General features: G+C 38.7%; 3 protein-coding genes and 1 long non-coding RNA gene across 25 annotated transcripts in view; 2 read left to right on the forward strand and 2 right to left on the reverse strand.

The window, feature by feature from the left end:
• LRRFIP2 (LRR binding FLII interacting protein 2) overlaps positions 1-275 on the reverse strand; it is a 58,874-nt gene extending 58,599 nt beyond the window's left edge. The window contains exon 1 of the mRNA XM_027655924.1: positions 254-275. The gene's annotated coding sequence lies outside the window, so the exon portion shown is untranslated. The remainder of the gene's footprint in view (positions 1-253) is intronic.
• On the forward strand, positions 183-18,486 carry LOC113953126. Its single transcript, XR_003529752.1, has 3 exons — positions 183-270; positions 12,271-12,322; positions 18,450-18,486. It is a non-coding gene; the product is annotated as an uncharacterized LOC113953126 (long non-coding RNA).
• LOC113953123 (dapper homolog 3-like) lies at positions 515-19,609 on the reverse strand. 8 transcript variants are annotated; one of them, XR_003529749.1, is made up of 3 exons: positions 19,024-19,418; positions 1,298-1,456; positions 515-638 (listed from the first exon to the last, which is right to left on the reverse strand). XR_003529749.1 is itself a non-coding variant. In XM_027655932.1 (2 exons), the coding sequence occupies exon 1, from the start codon at positions 19,603-19,605 to the stop codon at positions 19,147-19,149; it is 459 nt and encodes a 152-aa protein (XP_027511733.1). In that variant the 5' UTR covers positions 19,606-19,609; the 3' UTR covers positions 1,045-1,456; positions 19,024-19,146. The 8 variants fall into 8 exon arrangements, 5 of the variants coding, with proteins under 5 accessions (XP_027511733.1, XP_027511736.1, XP_027511734.1 ...); XR_003529750.1 differs by lacking the exon at positions 515-638 and adding an exon at positions 1,045-1,215 and having other exon boundaries at positions 1,298-1,439; XR_003529748.1 differs by lacking the exon at positions 515-638 and adding an exon at positions 1,045-1,215.
• The window catches only part of GOLGA4 (golgin A4), a 72,953-nt gene continuing 71,810 nt past the window's right edge, over positions 19,498-20,640 (forward strand). For 12 of the 15 annotated variants that reach the window (XR_003529747.1, XM_027655906.1, XM_027655909.1 and 9 more), the window contains exon 1: positions 19,964-20,092. Coding sequence is in view for 14 of the 15 variants with exons in the window: in XM_027655906.1 (XP_027511707.1) it covers positions 19,979-20,092 (114 nt within the window). In the remaining variant the exon portion in view is untranslated. Of the gene's footprint in view, positions 19,691-19,963; positions 20,093-20,640 lie in introns of those variants that run through there. The other 3 variants (XM_027655910.1, XM_027655914.1, XM_027655916.1) reach the window with 1 other exon arrangement.

Consider the following 20,640-nt stretch of genomic DNA (forward strand, 5'->3'; position numbering starts at 1 on the left):
CGCATGCGCAGAGCCGGCGGCGGCCGCGGGGGCGCTGGTGGGCCGGGCAGTGCCCGGTGCGCGCGGCTCGTGAGGACCGCGAGCGCCGGGGCTGCGCCTTGAGGTGGCCCCTCAGTGCGGGGGGGTCGTGGCGGCTCTCCGGGGGAGCTTCTCTTTGGCTCTGCAGGCAGGGGAGGGAGGGGGGTCGTGCCCTGTAGTGCGCCCGCTCTCCGCTTCGGCTGCCCCTTATCATCGGGCAGGCTGGCTGACTCACTGCTGTGGTGGGGAGAGGTAGGTCTGAGACCTTCTGCTTTGTGCTTCATTCTCGGTTTCAGACAGGGTTTCTTTCTATCGAGTAGCCTTGCCCAGGGAAGGGCCGTGCGGGAGCTCCAGGAGCCGCTGCCGCCGAGCCGCAGCGCGACCCACCGGTGGGTGTCACCGCGGGTGGTGCCGCTGCGTGCCCATTGCCCGCAGGGCACACACGGCGCACACGGCACACCGGCACACGTAAAGCCTTCGCAAGGCTTACGTGGGTGGGTGCCAGGCAGGGGTCATGGGTAAAAATCCAGTGCAAACATTTGCGGCTTATCCTCTACTGGCCTAAACACGACCGGACTTCTGTACTGTCAAAACTGGAATATATGCAATCGTCACAGTCCCTAAGGATAATATACAGAAAAGAAAGAAATAACTATACCGTTACATATATTTCAATTTATACACAAAAAACCCAACTAACAGTCGTGAAACTTGCAGAGATTCTGCTATGAGATACAGATCTGTAGTAGTTTGCTTTTGAACACCTCTGTCATTAAGTGCAGGGTGTCTCTAAGAGTGTAGAGATGATTAGAGGAGACGGCATTTTGTATGTTAGAAATCACACGGGAATGAAAAAGCACTGTTAAAATGACAAGATAAGACTCAAAACCATGCACCAGAGTCCTTGACAGAGTTCAAATGTCTTACTAAAATAAGCCCAAGTGGATGTACATAATGTAAAAAAAAAGGGACATGCAAATGAATTAAATCTATTAAAGTAAATGTAAAACAACTTTATTGTGTTTCATCAGTATTTTATAATTTTCCATGTGAGAAACCCTACACTGTCTCAATCTTTTTCCTCAGCTCATCATACAGCATAGCCTCTCCATGCTTATTTTTAACATCACATTGATTTCTGTAGTTAAAGATGATCTCGCTGGAGGGAGATGAAGTAGAAAGTTTCTCATAGACCATCTGTAGAAAACACCAACAAAAATTACCAGTTTAAAATCTTCATTTTTATTTGATGTTTATTCTTGCAGAAGGGCTCACTTACTGATTGTCTGGGCTTTTTGGAGAATCATCATTAAAAACAGCTTGGGTCATTTTGGTTTGGCCCAGCTAGTGGGAGTAGTCTTTTGTTCACTCTTGAGTAGAGGGTTTGCATAGAATCTTCTGAAATATGGGATGTCTCAGGTCTGCAGGGGATGATTCTCTGTTAATGTAAATAAAGAGCAACTTTTTTTTCAATCATATGTACATTTTTCCATGATGAAGTGTTGATATTTTTATACCATTAGTCTTTTAATATCACAGATTTCACATTTTTTCTGTAATGATACAGCGAAATGTCTCCTTTAGAGCAGACATGCGTTTTTGTCACTTGAAAGAACAGTTGTTTACTTGACTGAAAAGCAGTGCACTGTTCGAACAGGCAGTGGTACAGGATGTCACAGTAGCAATTCTGAGTTCAGACACATTAATGAGTAACTAAACAGTCAGGTTATATGCAGTTTCATTATAAACCTTCGTTTAGAAGCCAGAACTTTTGCTATGAACTTTTGCTATGAAATGACTGTAGTTACGAAGTATACAATAATTTATGAATACTCCTTGATCAAATTATTAGTGAAGCTACTATAAAACTTACTCTAATAATAATCAGTTTCTGCTTAAAATAAATAAATGAATAAAGGAGGTATCACTGGATGTGCCTTTGAATATTTTTTCTCTTCACTCTTGTCTTCTTATACAGTAGGTTAGTATAGATCCCTTGTCATATGTAATTGAACTTGCTGCTTTACTCTCTCTCTTTTCTCTGAAAATCTCTCTATAAAACTGTTTTGCTCAGTTGAGGCAATCCATGGGTGAAATCTTAGTTTTTTCTAGAGTGATTGTCACTTAAGAAAGTATATCTAGGATGAATCTGTAAGTCAGTTATATGGAATACTTTCAACAATGTCAACTTCCTGCAATAAATTGTATACAGTTGTAAAGAGATTTTGTCACTGTAACAGCTTCTATGAGAGAAAAAATGTGTTTTCTCTGCAATGTTTGCTATTTGGGCCATTCTGAATATCTTTGGGTTGTTTTATCCCACTCTTTAACATTTCTGATCTTCCCATGAATCTTTTGTTTAGTGAGTATTGCACCTTCTGGTTAAGAATGTAAAACTGATGGCACACATGTAAGATTATAGTGTAACTTAATCCCTAATGTCATTCCATATATTTTCTGTTATGTAGCCTCCCTATTCTCTCTCTCCCTCTCACCCCTGCCACCCTCCCTTTTTGGAAAGAATAACTTCCATCTATTAGTTTAAATGGTAGATTGGTTTACTAATGGAGACTGATTGGTTTAGGAGCATTTTAAGAAGTTCTAACCACATCCATTGACTTATTTCTCTCTACATTTTGTGCTCTTACTTTCCAGTAGTTTATCTCTCCTCAGTTCAGATACCATCACTCAGCAATTCATTTGGCACAATTGAACATACTTTTTTTCCCCCCAACTCTCTCTCTTTTGGAGATTCTCAGTGTTGTTAGTAATTGCTTGTTACCCCCTCCCCACAAAAAGGAGTGTTATAGTACTCACTTGTGACAAGTGGAAAATCAGCTTTGTGTGCCTATACGGTAAAATAAGTGCAAACTGCTTTTGTAATGTAGGGAGTAAGTTTTCCTTGTTTTTTTTGTTTTGCTTTCCAAAACAGTTATTGGATGTGCTTATAGGAGCTTCTGCAGGCCCTCTTAGTCCTGTCCTCCCCACCTTTTCTTAAGAGTTTAATTTCTGCTAAAGGTACATTTCTGTCATGAGATACACAGACACATATATTAATGTTTTCAATTCCAGCATTTATATGTGTTTTAAAATTTCAAGAGGAAAAGAAGCAAAAAAGATGCATTGCCTTCCTTGGGTGATCTTTTGTATGTGATCTTCTCTGCACCAGTTTTTTAACTCTGAAATTATAAGAACTCAGAATGTATCTACAAAATATAAGGTCTGGGGAACTATAACAATCAGATAGTTTACATCCTAAGTTAAGTATAAAAGTTAGATAAACAGAGACTGGGCAGTTTAAAATTAAATTACTAGACTAGTAGAATATATTTTTAGTTACAGGAAAAGTAAATAGAGCAAAATAAGCAGTAATTCTGTGGCACAGTCAAAAGATCTCTAAAATTACCCAGTACCAGTTCTATTGAAGTACTTGTCATTATTCAAAGTAATGTTGCTTTTCAGTCACATTCAAAGCAATAAGCAAAGGGTTGCATGACTTAACTTTAAATGAAGGGAAACAATTTAAGACTTTAAAGAAAATATTTGAAATAGTTATAAAGCAGAATGCATGCAGACTGTATGCTGAACATAATCAGGAAATATTTAAATCTTTCGTAGAATTCATTGGAGTACTATTATCAGGCTTTCTATATAAGGTTTTTGCATATAGGTAATGTTTACCATGTAGTGGAGATAAAACAAGCATTCAAAATCTCTGGCTGCTTGGTGTGGGGATATGCACATTTCTCAGCTGTTCTTGTAGGGGTTAATGTAGACTAGAAAATTTCTGGTATTGCTAGGTAGCTGCAGAATCAGTGAGATTTAGTTTTTCCCTTTACTTGATTTATTTTAGCACTGCAAAAATCTGTAGGGCATAGTAGGAATTATGTCTGTACATATGCATTTTGATGGGGATTGGTGCTATCCAGTAGCAGAATTGCATGAGTTGTTTTGGTTCAGATCCATTGCATCCTCAGCAGGGAAAAGGTTAGACTGACTGTTGAATAGCTTTGGGAAGAGCTAACTGAAAAATTTATATTCCAATGTTTTCCCCAAAATCTAGACATCCAGGTAAATGCAATCTTTTGTAGAAAACTTCTTTTTTTAACACAGGTTAGGTAATTGACTGAACGCTTGAAAACAGAATGCTCTCCACTTTCTAGATTTTTATTTTCACTGTTTTAGTAATTTTCTGGTTGGTTGGTTGGTTTGGTTTTGTGATTGCCTTTTTTTAAAGTCTTTCAGAACTAAGCACTAGTATAATGTGGTTTATGTTTAGAGTGTGTTTATAGGAAGATTCTTATTTTAAATTGCTATGGATTAGTATTCTTGTTAATATAGCAAAATTTTAAGCACTGGAGTGCTCTGAACAGTGTCCCAATATCAGCTTGTTAGTAAGAATCAAGGGGAAGATGGGTTATTTCAATCAATCCCAGGTAGATGTGGATAAATTATGAAATATCTTAACAAGGTTTGTGGACTAGGATTTTGTGAGAAACCTTCTTATTTGTAAAGAAAAAGTGAAACTATATTCTGGAAAAAATTAATTTAAAAATTAAAGTTTTACTTTGAAAGTGTTTATGTAAGACATAGCAATATATTTAATTTTCTTATAGGACTTTTCTTTATTATTCCATTGTAATAACAACTAGAGATCCAAGTATCATCATCCTTCCAGACCTGACAGATTTAATTCTAACTGTCTTTATGTTCTGTTCTATAAATGTAGAAATATTGATAAATTCCTATGCTAAGATCCTTCGGGAAAACTCAGTCTGAAGCCATGATCTATTCTTTATGTGCTATATATCCCCAAGAAGGATTTTGTAAATGTTAGTTGATTTTACTGATGATATACAAGCCACATAGAAGAAATCACCTCACTCTTACACAGTTTTGTTGAGTTTGCAAAACTAGCAAGCAGTGTCTGTGTTAAGTGTGAGTAAATGTGAATCTTTTAGTATGTACTCACTTTTTTTCCTTGTCACTCTTCTGATGCCTGTTATATTTTTTTAATGTAGAAATGTCATTAGAATGTAAAGTTTAAATATGTCTTTTTAATATTTAGATTTTTATAACATACTAAAATATAATGGGGATTTATCACAAATTTTCTATGTCTGATGTCCCTACAACCCAAATTATCTTCACTTACTACAGTGTTACCACTAGGAATGCAGAGGTTAAGAAATTCTTAATAACTAAGACATATCTACTATGATTTTTTTATCTTCTTTACAAAATATGATAAAAATTAAAATGCTCTCAAAGTCTTCATATAGCAAAAATAGCTTTCACTATTTTCTCCAGCAACAAAGTTGACTCTCTAATATGTTTTAAAAATAACCAAATGGAATAACTGAAATCCAGAGAGAGGTGCTTCTTTTCCATCTGTATTGAGGCTATGCTGCTGCTCGCAGCTTCAGTGCCCTTCTCTGTTGGTATATGTTGGACATTAATTTGCATCATCATTTGAAGCTGAAGGTGGATTTTTCCTTTATACAAGTACTGTTAAAGTGGAGAAGCATAAGGGAAGTTAAATTCTAAATTTCAGGCTCTGAACTATACTCTCTAGATTGTCCAGTATGTATATTGCTCACAGAAGCCAGTCTGTGGTACAAGGTACCCTTGTAACTTCTTTGTAGGCTTAATCACTATCACTTCTGGTCCAGTTATTTTACAGCACCTGAGCAGTCACTCCCTCTTCAGTCAATGGCAGCTATGGATGCCAGCACTCCTGAGAGAAACAGCCCATTCCAATTAAGCAGATTGGGTTTAATAATACTATTTGCTGAATTGAAAATCAGAAGTCTGGGAATTAAGTAATATTTTTCTATAAGGTACATGCACCTGAGATCTAGGGCAAAACCAGCTTTACCAGGTCATGTTAGAGCAGATAATACCTCAAAAGCTTGAAATTTTAGGTCCATCATGCTGTACAAGTGTTGGGGGTTTTTTTGTGTTTTTTTTTTTTTTTAAAGGTGAGTTTCTATTCTGAACATTTTAGAGAAATGCATTGCTAATAGAATTCAAACACTAGGTATCAATAAGGGAGAAGAAAAATGTGAAAAGTTCACAGAAATGTTCATAATGATTAATTTAAAATAAATACAGTTTAAACCGTGTTCTACCTGCCTGTAAAGTTTAACCTGATGAATTTTGTTTTTAATTTAATAATTTACTTTATATAGAATTTTAATACAGCATATCTTAGTCTTTCTTATGGCAATATGCAGATCTTCTCTTCAACTAGAGAATGAAGCTACCAGGAGACTCCAGATGTCTGGTTGTAACATTCAAACTGGCCAAAGTAAAAAGTGAATATATAATATGAAAATACTTAAAACAAATTAATTAAAACTAAATTAAATTGATAGTATTCCTTTAAATGTGCAATGCATTTTAGAGCTTGAACATACTTGATACTTGATTTTGTAGCAAATTTCTCTCTGTGTACTTCATGTTGAATCTTCTGGGGATTATGGCAGCTCAACCTTTGTGAGCTAGCAGTAAAAAGCAAATATTTCTGTTTCTGTATGTAATGTGTTTTGATCTAAAATAAACTTTATTGTTGTAGAATTCTGTATCTGATTCATGAACAAGAAAAGATTATTTGCAATTTCTGAGGTTTTGTTTGGACTTTTCAGGAGTTATTAAGATGATCTTGCAAATAATCATGATTGCTAAGGGACATCCTAAATTACACCTATCCAACTCTGTGAGACTTTTTGAATTGTATTAGCAAAGGTCAAACCAATTGAAACAGAGTAAACAAAGCTTTAGATGATGCAAGTGAAAGAATGTGTCTTCAACTGTTTCTAGGCTGAGCAAATGTAAAAGCACTATAAAAGCAAGCAATGTCACTCTCAGTATATACTGGACAATTCTACTTCCAGGCATGATTTAATTCTGAAAAGTGAAAGGACAGTCTTGTTCAACATTTCTGTAGGATTTGAAAGGAAAGCCAGTTAACTTTTGTGATGATTCATGCCTGAATATTTTGGACACTTACTATTTGACCAACTCAGCTAAAGAAGTGAGGGAGAGCACACACAAACTGGATTATAGTTACTTGTGCAGACTTGTTTATTAGCATCCACTTAAGAGAGACACTTGGTTACTTATGCAACCTGAGCTCAGCTTGCACAGATGTCACCAAGGGCATACCTTTAAAAAATGGGATTACACAACTGTAATGAGAACACTGTTTGGCAGGGAGAACCATTGTTACAGGAAGTGAGATGAAAGCAAAAAACAATGCTGGGTGATTAAAGGAGCCAAGGTTTGTTTTGTATGCCTGGTAATTTTCTTTGTAAAAGACCCAAAAAACCTGAAACACCCACCCTACCCTATCTCTCTGCATGACTACAGAAAGCATATCTGGTGTCAGAACCAAGGCACAACAAATACAGATTTTTTTTATACTGTTTTTATAGGAATTTTTCAGAATAAAGCTATACTTTGAACCATGCCTTAAGCTTTTATGCAACAACTTAGCTTTGCTACTTTATTGTCTACATCAGCTGATTTAATCACTTAAGACTGAAAACAAATACTTTTAGAATCTGTTAATAACAATAGAATGGGTTAATCCACCAATTTAAGAATCTTTCAAATCACCAACAGAAATTGTAACTTTTGGTTTTATACATATAATAGATTAGAACATCAGAAACTAATAAATTAAATATTAAACTAGTGGAGGCTAAATGGAATCTCAGACAGGTCCCAGTGTCTAATGACAAGCAATTACTTAAATAACCATTTCGTGCTGCTAGGTTATTCCTTCACCAAAGATGTCATGGTACACTTTTAACTCTCCATGTCTGCTTTGCTTCAAAACCTTTGAGAAAAAAATTAAATAGTCACCAGACCAGTATAAGTAAGATGTGTGCTGACTTTTCAAGCTTTGCCTGTTTCCTGAGGGACATCAATTCAATTCAGTCAATTCCTGGTAAGCAAGACAGCCATGCATATTTTTAGAACAGCCAGTTCTGCATCTGCATTTATCTACTTCTTTATGTTGGCCGGGTTGCTTGTAAAAGATGGTACCAAATATAACCTGTAGGATGATAACTGCTTTCTAAACATAATCAGGTTGATTGAAACTACATAATAGTTGTTGTGTTCCTTATAATTTGTCATCAGTAAGTGTGGAAGTAATGCCTCCAGTATAACCTAGAACAGGAAAAAAAGTGGCTTCCCGTCTACATGTTGTTACTGATAAAACATGCACACCTTTTCTTAAAAAAAAAAAAAGCCCTCAGGGCAAAAAAAAGTAAATCACTTTCATGCTGGAAGTGGAAAAACACTAAAATATTTTAAATTAGCTGTTTGAGGGTTGTACTTGTTCATATTTGTCAGTTTTAAATGAGTAGCGTCCAGAAGGGTTACTAGATGTTCTGTAAAAAGTTATCTCAGATATTATAAAGACCAAGAAAAAAGTTGTAAGGGAGACATAGAATTGAAACTCATCTGAGTTATAATTGTTTTACTTACTGACTATTTTTGGGCAATTTAATATAGGATGGAAGTGCAAAACTGAATTGAACTATTTTACTTCTTCCTTTGTCCATGCTAGGTTAATCTGAGAAATGTGAAGGTTTTGCCTGGAAATTTTGTGACAATTCCAGAGGGTTTTAATTTGAAATTATTCCTTTGATAATGTCAAATAAGGGTTCAGAGCCCAACATCCAGCCTGGAAAGTAACGCCAGTGGTTCACCTAGCAGCTCTGACAGCAGCACATGACTGGCACGGTGCTAAGTCTGTGCAAAGTCAGCGGCTGGTGGGAGGCACCAGGGGCTGTCGGGTGCCCCAGCTGTGAGGGTGCAGTGCAGGTGTTCCTGGATGCCCGCCTGGGAAGCAACTGCTCTCCACCCTAAGCCAGGCAGCTGACTGAAACTCAGGACTGAGAACTCCCTGGTTTAGCACAGAGAAGACAAAAGTATAAGCTGTTTGATCAGCTGATGAAAGCTGCTGGTGTTCGCAGCCTCTTGCTAGCAGGTTCTTGCTGCAGATTGTTGTAGTAAAAGCACTTGGTGGGTCAGGATCACAAATATGTGAAGGTTTTTATACTGGTGTACTGAAGACCTGATACTTGCTATCCTTAGGCAGTACTACTGCTCTCACTGCTCAATACTGTGCTGTCATCTCTACAGTGATGCCATTTTCTGATCCTTTGTCTCTTCTGTATTTGCACTGTGAGGTCTGATTTTGAGTTCCATGTTTGAATTCTCTTAATAGTTCATATTTTCAGTATTTATACTTTTCCCTATTTCCAAATATGTCACCAAACAAAAAAATATTTAAGTATTTAAAATAAAACAGCCAGAAGATTATGTTAAAAAGCAAACAATTAATGGTTTTTATTTAAAAACTATAACTACTTTGTGTTAACTCATGTACTTGACAAGTTTTTCATTCTTAAAGAAGCATTTAATTTCCATCATTAAACCTCTTAAGTGTATTCAGTATTTACATTCTTCTCCCTCCCTTCCTAAAATCCATATTCTCTGGAAACACTGGAGGCAAACCTCAGTTTTCTGTGCCTTCAGTATTTCTATCTTTGAGCAGCCTTCACCTTTGAGCAGTCTTATTTTTAGACTAAATGAACAAAAGAACAAAAGTCTTCCACTACAGCAGAAATTAGTTTCATTATCTAGAAGTAAAATTCCAGTTTTCATTAATGGATTTTATTTCGTAATAGTTAAATTTCTTGTCCGCAGTGGTAATCCTCTCAAATAAGCATGAGGGAGCTCTCTACCCATTTATTATTTTCTTTGCACCATATAACAAAGCTTTTCACTTGATATTTTCTGCTTTTATCTTCTTGGGGCATCTCTGCGTGAATGATGCAACTGGATTTATGTATATGAAAATCAGTGCTAAAACCCCACAAAAGTGCATTCAAAAAAGTGCAAATCTTTGAACTTAAAATTAAGAAATTTTACTTGCTTTTGGACAAAGAGTATTTGAAGGCTATTCATGTATCTGTCTCTCTGCTCCGAGTTGTGTTTGCGATCTGTCACCTCTGTTTTCTTTGCTCTGAGGCTTATGTTGAGCAACCGTTGTTTACCTGTGTGATGTCTGCTTTTCCAGTTTGCGTTCTGGAAACTAGGTATTGTCTGGAAGCAGCAATTTCTCTTTTGAACTCCAGAGTAATACCCCCTTAATTCTGAATACTTGATTCTGAAGTATTTCATGCTGCTTAGGTAAGAGAAGTCACTTCTAAAACTGCTCACTAGTTTCATGGCAGGTTTGCAGGCTGTAAGGTGATGGCAGCAAGAGAATGTTTTAAAAGTATACACTGTGTACTCTAGATTACCAACACCACAGAAGCTAAAGCAGCCTCATTCATAGTGTTATTTCATAATGTTACCTCCCTATACATAACCTTCATACCTTCATAATCAAGCTCTCGCTTGAGTACATGTTGTAAAGTGGACTACACCAGAAGACTCCAAACCCCCTGTGGCTTGTGGGTAGTATATTACCCAGTGCAACTTTCTGATATTGTTTATAGTTATAAGAAATTAAAAGGATGTAACAGAGAAAGAAGAAAAGCTGCATGTTACTTGCTTAGTATTTGTCCCTAATGGACGAGCAAAATTTTGGACCACTAGACTATAAAGAATGAAATATCCAGAAAAGTACTTTGAAATAATAAAATTAACGAATGTATGAGTCTTCATATTGTGCCTAATTAGATTAACTTAAAGCAATTTTTAGTAGATGGAGGAAGAGAAGAAAATACTGCATGATTCATTTTGAACAAGAATTATATAATAATGTGATGCTGGTTAATGCATTATGACAGCATGTGAAGAATTATCTTTCTTCCAGTAGCTGAACAGAGCCAAAAGGAAGTTATGCCTTCCTTCTAAGTATCTGTGTGCATTTTATAGTATAATTAAGAAATTTTAACTGTTAGCAACACTTTTTCTCACCATAACCATTTTTTTCTCTTGTTTTGGTGTACCAACTGCAAAATTATCTTGGTGCTTTGGATCATGGCAGTTTATATTGAAGAATGAAGTGAATAGAGGTCTAGAGAGTTACACGATGTAGAAATAACATTTCTAGCTATTTTTAGTGGTTATAGGGATGAACTGAATAAGATAGGATAATAGAAGAACAATACGTGACACTTTACTCTTGGAAATCAAAGACTAAATAACACTATTCTAGTTACTACCAGTAGGAGATAGAATTATATCTTGGTGTTTCCAGGAGTTCTGTGTATTCTGACTCAAGAAGCCACAGCAGGCCTCCCTGCCTGAGCAGGTCTGGTCTTCATCTCTGGTAAATAATTCAGTGTAGCACTTCTGTGAAGAAATATTATTACATGTGTTTAATAAAAAAGAGTCACAGAGTAAAAATCATTCTGTAAATTCTTTAGTAAACATTATAACTGTGAGTTTCTTTGGCTGCATGCAAAGCACTGCTAAATCAGAATGGGAAGCTCACAATACGGTCCCTGGTTTCATAAGAAGGACCTGGCAGTGATGGAAATATTAAAAAAAATTGCTTGAAATCCTTTAATTTAGCCAGACAGAGTAATAAATGACACAGTTCTCTTGTTCTTTTTATGCCAGGCTAGTTTGCTCTACGTACAAATGTGTGGAATTTCTGGTATCTTTCTTGAGCTAAACTTTTTGATTATGGCCTCTGTCTGACCAAATATACTGAATGCAATTTAATACTGTGGCTGTCCCTGTCAATGCAGCATCTCTCTTATCTCCCACAGGTGTTATTCCAAATGAAGTTTCAGGTGCTGCAGGACAAGTTGAGGTCAGCCTAGTTTTTCATGATAGAATAGTTTGAGTTCATATTGCATTTATTATAAATTTAACTGTATAATTGCAACCCGTAGGTTAAACCCCCTTCTCCTTTCAGAGCCATGGAAAAGTCCAGGTGGTTTGAAGGAAACTACCAGAGGAAATACTCACTTGAAGACTTGTCACTGTTTTGTGGTGATAAGCCTTTTTTTTAAAAGGTTTTTTTCTTTCCTTCTGTAAGCATAGCATTGTACTACTTCAATTACAGGCATCAGAGTTTATTTTAGATAGTTGGAAAACCTTGCTATTTAGAAGGTATGTGATCTATTTTAATAGATGCATTCATCAATAATGAATATTTTATATTAGCAAATCAAGGTGGTATATTTTATATTAATAATGAAACATAACTATTCTGTGAGCTGTACCTTATATTTCTTAACTCAATGTCTCTGGCCTTTTCTATATAAGCAGGGAAAGACTTCACATGTGAGAGAGGAGTGTGGAATCAAAATGACAAAATAAGGTGAGAAAGTCTGACAGAGAACAGATTATTAGAATCTGAGTTTAATTTGAAATAGGGCATGTTAAGAGATGAAGATGCAAAATCACATAGTTGGAGCATTCTGAGCAGTTTGCTAATTGCTTCCCTTTTAAATAATACCTTTTTCAAATCAAAGATTCTCACATCTCAAGATTCTGCATTTGCAGTGTTGCTTTGCAGACAAGGGGGATAATAAAAAGGAGGCATGTCAGCATGTCATCTTTATGTACAGGTGAGCTCCTAGAAATGATGAAATGGCATAAGAATGCAGCAAGGGAAGCATCTCTTTTCATTATGTATGTATGCAGTTACATAAAGGTGTCTGCTAGACCAAAGGTTTAAAAATATTTTAAATTATAAATCTGAGAACAGTATCATAGAATCATAGAATCAGATGGGTTGGAAAGGACCTCTGAGATCATCAAGTCCAACCCTTGATCCACTACCACCACAGTTGCTAGACCATGGCACTAAGTGCCATGTCCAGCCTCATCTTAAAAACCTCCAGGGACGGAGAATCCACCACTTCCCTGGGCAGCCCATTCCAATGGCTGATTACCCTCTCTATAAAGAATTTCTTTCTAATGTCTAACCTAAACCTCCCCTGGTGCAGCTTAAGGCCATGCCCTCTTGTCCTACTGCTGATTGCCTGGGAGAAGAGACCAACCCCCACCTGGCTATAACCTCCTCTCAGGTAGTTGTAGAGAGCAATGAGGTCTCCCCTGAGCCTTCTCTTCTCAAGGCTAAACAGCCCCAGCTCCCTCAGCCTCTCCTCATAGGACTTGTGTTCAAGTCCCTTCACCAGCCTCGTTGCTCTTCTCTGGACCTGCTCCAGCACCTCAATATCCTTCCTGAACTGAGGGGCCCAGAACTGGACGCAGTACTCCAGGTGAGGCCTCACCAGTGCTGAGTACAGGGGAAGAATCACTTCCCTGGTCCTGCTGGCCACACTGTTTCTGATACAGGCCAGGATGCCATTGGCCTTCTTGGCCACCTGGGCACACTGCTGGCTCATGTTCAGCCTCCTGTCAATCAGCACTCCCAGGTCCCTTTCTGCCTGGCTGCTCTCCAACCACTCTGTGCCCAGCCTGTAGCGCTGCAGAGGGTTGTTGTGGCCAAAGTGCGGGACCTGGCACTTGGCCTTGTTGAACCTCATCCTGTTGGAACCAGCCCAACTCTCCAGTCTGTCCAGGTCCCTATGCAGAGCCCTCCTGCCTTCCAGCCGGTCAACACTCCCTCCCAACTTGGTGTCGTCTGCGAATTTGCTAATGATGGACTCAATCCCCTCATCTAAATCATCGATAAAGATATTAAACAGAACAGGGCCCAACGCTGATCCCTGGGGGACACCACTGGTGACCAGCTGCCAACTGGATGCAGCCCCGTTCACCAGCACTCTCTGGGCCATGTTTCAATCCCATATCTATCACTAAGTTGCTATGCAGTCTCTTGAGTCTTCCAGAACTCACTTTGTTCACCTGTGAAATTATCTGTATTTTATGGTCATGCCATCAGATTTACCACACATTTGTTTCTAAAGCTCCTCAAGAAAGTCAGATAACGTATGCAAATCAATACTGAATAGTAACTGTGCTTTTGTAGTAGTTCAGCAGAGGTGATGAAGTATTCATTACTTTCAACTGAAAGGCAAGTGACTTTTCTTTATGTAGAAGTGCCTTATGCCTGTTATTGAGAAGTCAGGCATGAAAGAAATTTCAAGCCTAAAGCCCTTGGTCTCTTCAACCAGATACTCCACCCTACTCAGTGGGTGGCAAAGCTTGTAGTAAGTCCTAGGAGCTAGAAAGGGGAGTTAAGAAGGATGAGAAACATTTCCCTCCAAAACATTTAATTGAAAAGTGTGAGTAGTAGGGAATTGAGTATGCTAATACTCAAACAACAATGTAGCAGTATTAGGATATTATCTTAAATGCTGACAAGTTCCTAATTTGAAACTGCTTGAGTGTTCTTATAGATCTGTCTTGAATTCAAGCACTAATTGATAAATCTAGCTACATAAAACTGTTGTCTTTGTGCTTTTATACATAATGGCTGTGTGCAATCACAGCAGAAAAATATGTATTTGCTTTATTTTGTATATTCTAGGAACTGTGATGCAGGGAATTAGTTTAATTATTCCTAAATTGCAGTTTTCTGTATTCTGCATCCATCAGTTTCATAAATCTGATGGTCTCAGAAGGAAAGTGAATATTTTCCTTAATGATCTACCAAATTATACAGTTTTGTAATTGAGGAAAAAATACTTCCTGATTCTCCTTGAAATAGCTCCTTACCTTGACTCTTGCAAATGTTATTAAGTACATTTCTTTAAGAATCTGTTATGCTATAACTTAGTGACTTCTCTCAGCTGTGAATTCTGCTGGGTACAGCATCTCCAGTGATGCGGTTTTAGATGTTCTGCATTTTAGCTAAAAGAATCACACATATTAGGGGTTTTTTTAGGTCTTCCCAACTCACTGTCTCAATATCTTTGCATGTATTTTTAGCCCTGCTGACTAGAAATTATTAAGTAAAATCATTTTCTGTTTCTTAATGATAGTTTTTAAGGGGAAAATATTATCACAGACTCAGAAAAATCCCAGCAGTCCCAGTTGTGTTTTATGAATGTGTATCTCAGTATTCTTAAAAAGCACCTAAATGTGCAATTATTTCTTTGACCTTTCTATCACCAGCTGGGCAAGATAAGAGAAAAACTAAAGATGTGTTTGCAGGAAATTGTGTAGGATCACTATTCATTTAAATATCAATAGAAGCACTGAGATGCAAAATAGCTTGGCCACTGTGGGTGACAAGGGCACTGGGAGATCTGGGAACAGATCCCAGGTCTCCTCAAAATCAAGCCATTCCTCTCTCATGAGGAATCTGTCTTCAGGAGCAAGTTATTGTCTCTTCTTAGATACAAGGTCCCTACCCATATAGATTTGATTTTTTTTTAAATTTATTTACACTATGATTACAGAAATAAGAATAAAAGTACTCAAGTGAGCATCTGCTGCTGGCTAATTTAAATCAAAGTCATGACTAGCATCACTGTTGATAAAAATGATTGCCGTTTTATAGCACCGTTGGCTCCGTTTTCTTAGCATTCAGAGTTTTTAAGGTACATTTAAGTAAAATAGAAGTTAGGAGAAAGGTTTTGACACTCTAGACAAAGCAGAAGAGAAACACCACTTAACAAGGTATTGATAAAATTAAAATTTTTGTTTTAGGAAAGTCAGACTCTTGCTGGATCAAATCCTGTCACTCACTTTTAAATATTCCCATTCACAAAAAAGATGGCTCTAGTGAGCCAGTTTACTGCAGTGGTTCTTAATAGTCTTTCTTCAGTGGCCGAGCTTGCACTTTGTACTTTTGGAAAGAAGTATATGGCATGAAATGTGATCTCTGAACAATTTTCCCACTAGAGCAGAGAGACTGTGTTCCCTCCCAAGGTACAGAGGAGCAGTGCCTGTCAGCTTTTCTCCTCTCTGAAGCGAGTTAATTCCTCTTGGCTTCTCAGTGTAAACAGTTGTGGCTTTTAGGTTACCTTTCAGTTTTTTCAGACAGTGCTCTTGCTCTTTTCATAGCCTTGTGCATTTTGAACAGATTCACAAATCTGACTTTTCCCTCACGTCACTCACCATCTTTTTTCAAATGCCTGTTAATGAACCTTTTTCCTCCATTTTACCTTAACTAAAATCTGGGCACTACAGATGAATATATGAATACACAAATAAATAGCACAGACTGTTTGATATGAAGTCAGGCACATGGTAAAGAAATTTAATATTTGATACCCAGCAATTACTTAGAGCAGCTTATACTTTGTACACAAAAGGATCATACAGCAGACATAGAAACTTTGGGTTTAGTCAGTTCCCTGACCCAAATGTTTTTAAACTTTTATCCCACTGTTGGTATAGTTTTGCATTTGTAATACTGACAGTGACTCTGCAAAGGCATAGTTATAATCTCCAACAACACTGTCATCTGGTGGTGGTTGTAATTCACAACATTTAAATAAAAAAGTAAAAATAGCAATCAGATCAGGCTAGAAAAATGCTCTGATTATCTATTTATACTAAAGCTTTTAGGGTTCTAATCACAGCACTATAAAGGATTTTGCACAACGATTTCTTCTCATTCTGTGAGCTGCAGGTACAATGAGTTACCATAATTTTCATTGCACTGTCAGATAAACTGCTGTCTTTTGTAATGTTTGTGATCAAAATACTTCCAAACTGAAACTGTTTATCTGTGCATCTATGCATGGTACATTCCCTGACCGCTTTAACATCAACAATAGTATTTTGCATTTTATGAGTAGGAGTAGAAACTGCAAATATTACCAAATGCAACATTCCATAAACTGTCTGTAAAGAACAGTGGTATGTACATAAGTTCTGGACAGTAACTTCTAATACATGATCAGTGCTCCCTTCTGCTTAGTTTTTTTTACTCTATTACCAGTTCTTGTTAATTTCTTTTTAAAGTAACCCCGTCAATGTCAAATATTATCCAGGCAGAATAATAGGAATATTCAACGTTGTTTTAACAGCAGGATGATGAAATAAAGAAAAAATCAAACATGAAAAACCTCCTTTCCAAAAAATATGAACCAACATTAAAAAGTTATCAGAAATGCTACACATATTATGTTACATCGTTCTATGTCTTTTAATATTTGTGTTGGATAACTGGATTGAAAGAACTAGCTGCTAGCAAATTCATACATCTTTGACAAAGTAATTGATTTTGAATGTGTGGAAAAAAGTATTGAAAGACATATTCATAATTCATACCCATAGCTTTTTTATGACTGCTGCAATAACTTAAAGATGGCATTTTAAAAATTAGCTTAGATTGGCTGAAGGCCATATGCATAAATACTTCAGCCATCAGTAGCAACTAAAATAGTTACTGGTTGAGATAGTATCAATACTCCCATTAACAGAGTTGCTTGTTAGCCGAACTTGAAATAGCGCTTAGTGGTATTATAGTTGAGTTTATAGTTAAGCAAATTGCTCACCAAAGACTGTATGTTCCTGAGCACTCTGAAATAAATGGCAACATAAAACTGTCCTGCTCCTGAGTGCCTCTGTCTCCCTTGCGGCACCTCTAGTTCTCCGGGGACTCTGCACAGTAAGTCAGCAGAAATTGCTTGGTTTTTTGTCAGGTTAGTTTTCTGCTGACTGAACACAGAGAAATGACTAAGGGAACAGTCTGACAAGCACTGGAACTAGCAAAAGGCAAGGAATGGGATGGCAGGAATGTGTGGGCCAGCATTGCTGACACTTAGAGAGAAGTCTAGACTGCTGTGAAAACATAGTCTTTTACATTTACACTCTATTCCCTTTCCCACGGAAATAGCTTAACTGCTGTAGATTTAATTTGGAACAGACCATAACCAGTGCTGTTTGCAGATATACATTTATCTTTCACAACACCATCATATCATATTTTTCTTGTTTAGTCTATGTTAACTGGTGTACTTAAGGAAGATGCAGGGCAAATCTTCACTTTCAACAACTACTTTTAATTTTACAAAGAAATCTACTAAGATCAGATCGGCCCTCTAGAAATAAGGTACTATTCAGTTAACTATGGGATTTTGACACTCTATGTGTGTATGGAAGAATAGTTCCAGACATTTACCACAGGACTTCTGTGGGGTTTAGAGCAAATGCTTTGTATATTGCAATACATTTTAATTAAAATTGCCCATATGCTAAAATATTTAAATATTTAAAGCCCTTTTGTAAGGCTTATGATAGGGTTTTGCAGAATTATCACACATGTCTTCAGAATTTGGATACTACTACTTAATGTGGGATACCACTTTGTATTATTGGAGCGCTACTAGATACATAGCCACGTATCACAAAATATTGCTGGTTTGTACCAACTCAAAAGCACAGAAAGGATCACTACCACTTGCAGTTTATCTATAACTAAACAGTCTGCTGAAAATTATTTTTTTGAACATGTTGCAAAAAAAATTAGGAAAAACAGCAGTTTATGTTTGCTGTAGATGTATCTTGGTTATTTTTTTAGTCAGTGTAACAGCAAATGATCCATTTCCTATGCACTTTTTTTTTCAAACTACTTACAGATTTCAGGAGCGTATTTCAGTGAAAACATTTCTGGGCGTTAGTGATTACTGCATGCAGCCTCCTGAGTAGGGTGCTATACAGAAGACCAGCGTGGTTTATCATTTCTTGCAAACAGCACCATGTATTTCTTAACCTTCATACAGAGTCACTGTCAATACAGTGTTTCAAAACAGTCCCATTGCTGGAGAATGAATGCTGGCTACTGCTGACAGCCCTCTGCATCTGTACGGATAGGACTGAACACACATGTACAAATGTCATCCAACAAGGGTTCTAAAGCCAGAGGCTTTAACCTAAAGCAGCTAAGAACATTTCCACCCTACTTTCATGGGGACAGTAGCAAAAACAACTGGGGCAAACACTGCCTTTCCACCCTCAATGGTACTTTAGTTGTAAACAGTATATCTCAGATTTACAAACAGAAGAGTATTCAAAAGGTTTTAAGGTGGTCGGAACGAAAACAGCACGACTTTCTTATTAGCAGATAGGCTTTCAGGCAGTTTCAAAAAAGCAGCTGTTGAGTATTTAGTCGGAAGCTTTCACAAGCCCGAGAACCAAGCACCTTGTTGTTACCTTGTTGCCCGATTCTTCGGCTTGTGAAAGCTTGTCCGCGACACTGTCAGCACCGGCTCACAAGGACTCGGTCACACGAGGGCTTTAAGACCGTCAGCGTTCTGGCGGGGCGGGGGTACGGGGTCACGCGGTACGGCGGCGCAGAGGCGCCGCGAGGTGGCTGCGGGCGGTTGTTACCGCTCCGTTTTCCCTCCCTTTTGAAGGAAGCGGTGACTCCTTTCTGCCCGCTCCGTTCCCTGGACGGCACCGCCTCCCGCACCCGCTGGGAGAGAGGCGAGGCGGCGCTGCTTCGCCGCGGCGCGGCTCCAGTGGGGGTTTGGGGGAGGGGTGGCGCCGGGCATTGCGCTGGGAAGTTTGTACCTCGCCGCGCACCGTGCCGGCCAGGGCACTCGGCTCCACGTTGGCCGCGCAGGCGCAGCTGCCGCGACGTTGCCCTGCCCTGCGGAGGGGGGACCGAGCGCGGAGCGGCGGCGGCTCCGCGGGCAAGGGCAGGTGGAACTCGGTCCCGTCGCCCCCCGGGCGCCCCTCGCTGCCCCACCGGCTGGCCAGGAAGCCTGGTCCTCTTCTCCGTCCCGCCACCATGTTCAAGAAGCTGAAGCAGAAGATCAGCGAGGAGCAGACGCCGCCGCGCGGGGCGGGGGGACGCACGGGCTCCCTCCCGCCGCAGGTACGGCGGGGCGGGGCTGGGGCCACCGGGCCGCGTTGGGGCTGGTGGCGGCCTCTCACCCGCCGGGGCAGGGCCGCGCCTCACCCGGGGAGATCTTGGTGTCCCGTGGGCCGGACGGACAGCGGAAGGGTCGGATCATGCCGCGCCGCGCAGGCCCAGCCGGCCTAGGGCTGCGGGCTCGGTCGGCTGGCGGGTGTCGCGCCCCGGTTTGCTCTCAGCGCTTCGCTGGAACTTTGACATCCAAGTTGGTTGTTGCTGATCTGCCTCTTGCCCTAGAAGCCTCTCTAGATGCTTCTGAGAACGTGGTTTGGCCACTCTACAAGGACGGTCTTGTGGAGGAATGTAAAAACCATCTCTTGTTTGAACATCAAACTGAAAGGGGATTCGTCTTTACTATTTAAAGTAGTGACACTTTTATGTGCACTGAATAATAATCCAACATTGACGTCTTCAGTCATCCTTCTCTCTCAGTGTTTATTCTTTCAGTTCTGTAAATTCCTTCTGTTTCCATCCTTTACAGGGCTGGTTTGCTTACCTCAACCTTATGTTTGCTTTTTGTTTTCACTGTGGAAGAACTGAGAATGTAGTATAAATCTGAGATGAAGGCATTTATTTATTTGTTTTAATCATAATTTAATTGGCTGTTTTTCTTACATGTACTTTCATGAAATTAACTGTTGGATTCTAGAAACTACCATTTTAAAATTATAATAATGCACATTAGATATGACATGAGTGCAGAGTATCTCTATAAGTGATAGTGGCCAGAAAAATGTTGTGATGATTTTATATGTACATTGAAACAGAATAAATTCTCTCTTATCAAATTTTGGGTAGAAGAGCTTCAACAAGTTGTATTTGTATTGGCAAACTCCATGTTTATAGTGTCTGCCTGTGTGTCATCGCTGGGTTTTAAGTATCCTTTGCATCTTGGAATCTAAAAGAATAAA

The sequence above is a fragment of the Corapipo altera genome, unplaced genomic scaffold, assembly GCF_003945725.1.
Source record: "Corapipo altera isolate COAL_440 unplaced genomic scaffold, ASM394572v1 59, whole genome shotgun sequence".
In the NCBI taxonomy this organism is placed as follows: Eukaryota; Metazoa; Chordata; class Aves; order Passeriformes; family Pipridae; genus Corapipo; species Corapipo altera.

What these genes read in the sequence shown, in the direction of transcription:
- LOC113953123 (XM_027655932.1), bottom strand. Translation starts at nt 19,605, where the DNA reads ATGGTGGCGGGACGGAGAAGAGGACCAGGCTTCCTGGCCAGCCGGTGG.